We start from the raw sequence: 1,823 nt of genomic DNA on the forward strand, positions 1-1,823 counted from the left end.
TATAAAGAGACATTTTATTCCAGTTTTTGGTTAAATACTTACAGAAGAAAAAAGCGTGACAAAAACAGCTCTGAGAATAATGTAAACCACATCAGAATCCAGAGTTTAATCTCAATTTTAAAAATAAAATCTGAGGACAAAGTCTGAATTCTGGTTGTTATAGTTCTCGAAATTCTGACTAAACTTCTTAACTTTAAAAGTTCCCAGATCTCTTTTCCACATTGCACTTAAAGTCTTCCACAAATATCCAAACAGCTGTTGAAATTAACATGTCGTTACACTGAAAGTATTGAACGTTAGCAGCTCAGACAAACAGCACACTGTAGAGTAAGAAAAGCAACATAACTGCACTGACAAACACATGCATGCGTCAACACAAAACATAAAGACCTTCACTTTGTCCATAGGCTCTTTCAGATTAAACTGCAGTTGCAGGTCCCAGGTTGTCCCCAGGAACAGTAAATCATTTCCATATCAGAAGCTGCTCAGTAACATCTGTGTGCAGGTTTCCTACTTTCACAGGAACAAAGCTGGTTTAAGTATTAACTGTACTGTATGTATCACAGTCTCCAGTAAACAGACAGGGGAGATGGATGGACGTGCTGAGTTGTCAACTGTGTTTTTGTAATTTCGTAATTTATCTGAAGCAAGTGAATGAGCGAGCAGATGTAGTTGGGCAATATCTTGCCAAAGGACTCAGCAAACCCATTAAATGTGTTGATGGAGAGACCGTGGAGAGGACTGAATCTATGGGGTTCAGCGAGGCTTAAAACAAGTCCCATAATACAAATGCAGAGTGTTTTGTTGTGTTTGGTCTCAGGGAAATGAACCGACTCCAAACACTGAGTGAATGTGACTGATTACACATCATGACGTGATAGAAACATGTACATTCTCCTCAAAACACAACAGCTTCATACACTCAGTGGAAATTAACTCACTGAGCTATGATCCTGTTTCTAATTGAACAGTGAAAAACATTCATTTAAGCAGTAAATCTATTTCTTTTGCTGTTTCATTATTATGAAATCCAACGCTTTGGTTGATCTTGATTCGACATGTAGACCAATTAAAACATTTAAAGCATGTCTTTCAGGCTCTTTTCTGAAAAATGTTTTGTAATGTGCTTGGTTCTGATTACAAGAATTTGATCAGTGTGTCTGCTGTTGCCTGCAAAGCTCTTGTCCTTTGTAAAGTCCTTAAAGAAAACAAACCAGACAAAACAGAAGGAGTGGAGTGCTGAGTTCTTTCGAGGCTCAGGGTCGGGTCCTCCAGTCCTTCAGATGCTCTCGTCATCGCTCATGTCCCAAATCTAACGAGAAAAAGACACAAGAGAAAGAAACAATTAAAATGGAATTCACTATTTGTGTCTACGCATCAATGTTCGACTAAATAGTCTCAACACGGGGTCAAATCATGTTACAGCCTTCAGTGGAGTTTACTCAGTGAGTGGCAAGAGGACCCAAAAGGTGCCATGTGAGAATTTTAACAAACACAAGTTATGTTTATGGTAAGTATGTCCCATAACAACACATCAAAGGCACCCTTGAATCGGTACTATGAATTTGTTGTCAAAAGTAGGACATTTTTATGACATACTATACAATGACTTTTTTTGACATGCTATACTATTAAATTTTTTGACATGCTATACTATTACTTTTATTGACATACTATACTGTGACCTTTTTTTGTCATACTATACTGACGTTTTTTAAACATACTATACTATGACTTTGTTTTGACATACTATACTATGACACTTTTTTTTGACATACTATACCATGACTTTTGACATACTATACCATGACTTTTGACATGCT

At 36.9% G+C, this 1,823-nt stretch overlaps 1 protein-coding gene across 1 annotated transcript in view; it reads right to left on the bottom strand.

Moving 5' to 3' along the window:
• atg7 (ATG7 autophagy related 7 homolog (S. cerevisiae)) overlaps nt 1–1,823 on the bottom strand; it is a 121,082-nt gene continuing 119,259 nt past the window's right edge. Inside the window, exon 19 of the mRNA XM_050039375.1 lies at nt 1–1,312. Within this exon, the coding sequence (XP_049895332.1) occupies nt 1,280–1,312 (33 nt within the window). The 3' untranslated portion in view covers nt 1–1,279. The remainder of the gene's footprint in view (nt 1,313–1,823) is intronic.

Source organism: Epinephelus moara, chromosome 24, assembly GCF_006386435.1.
Source record: "Epinephelus moara isolate mb chromosome 24, YSFRI_EMoa_1.0, whole genome shotgun sequence".
NCBI classification, from domain to species: domain Eukaryota; kingdom Metazoa; phylum Chordata; class Actinopteri; order Perciformes; family Serranidae; genus Epinephelus; species Epinephelus moara.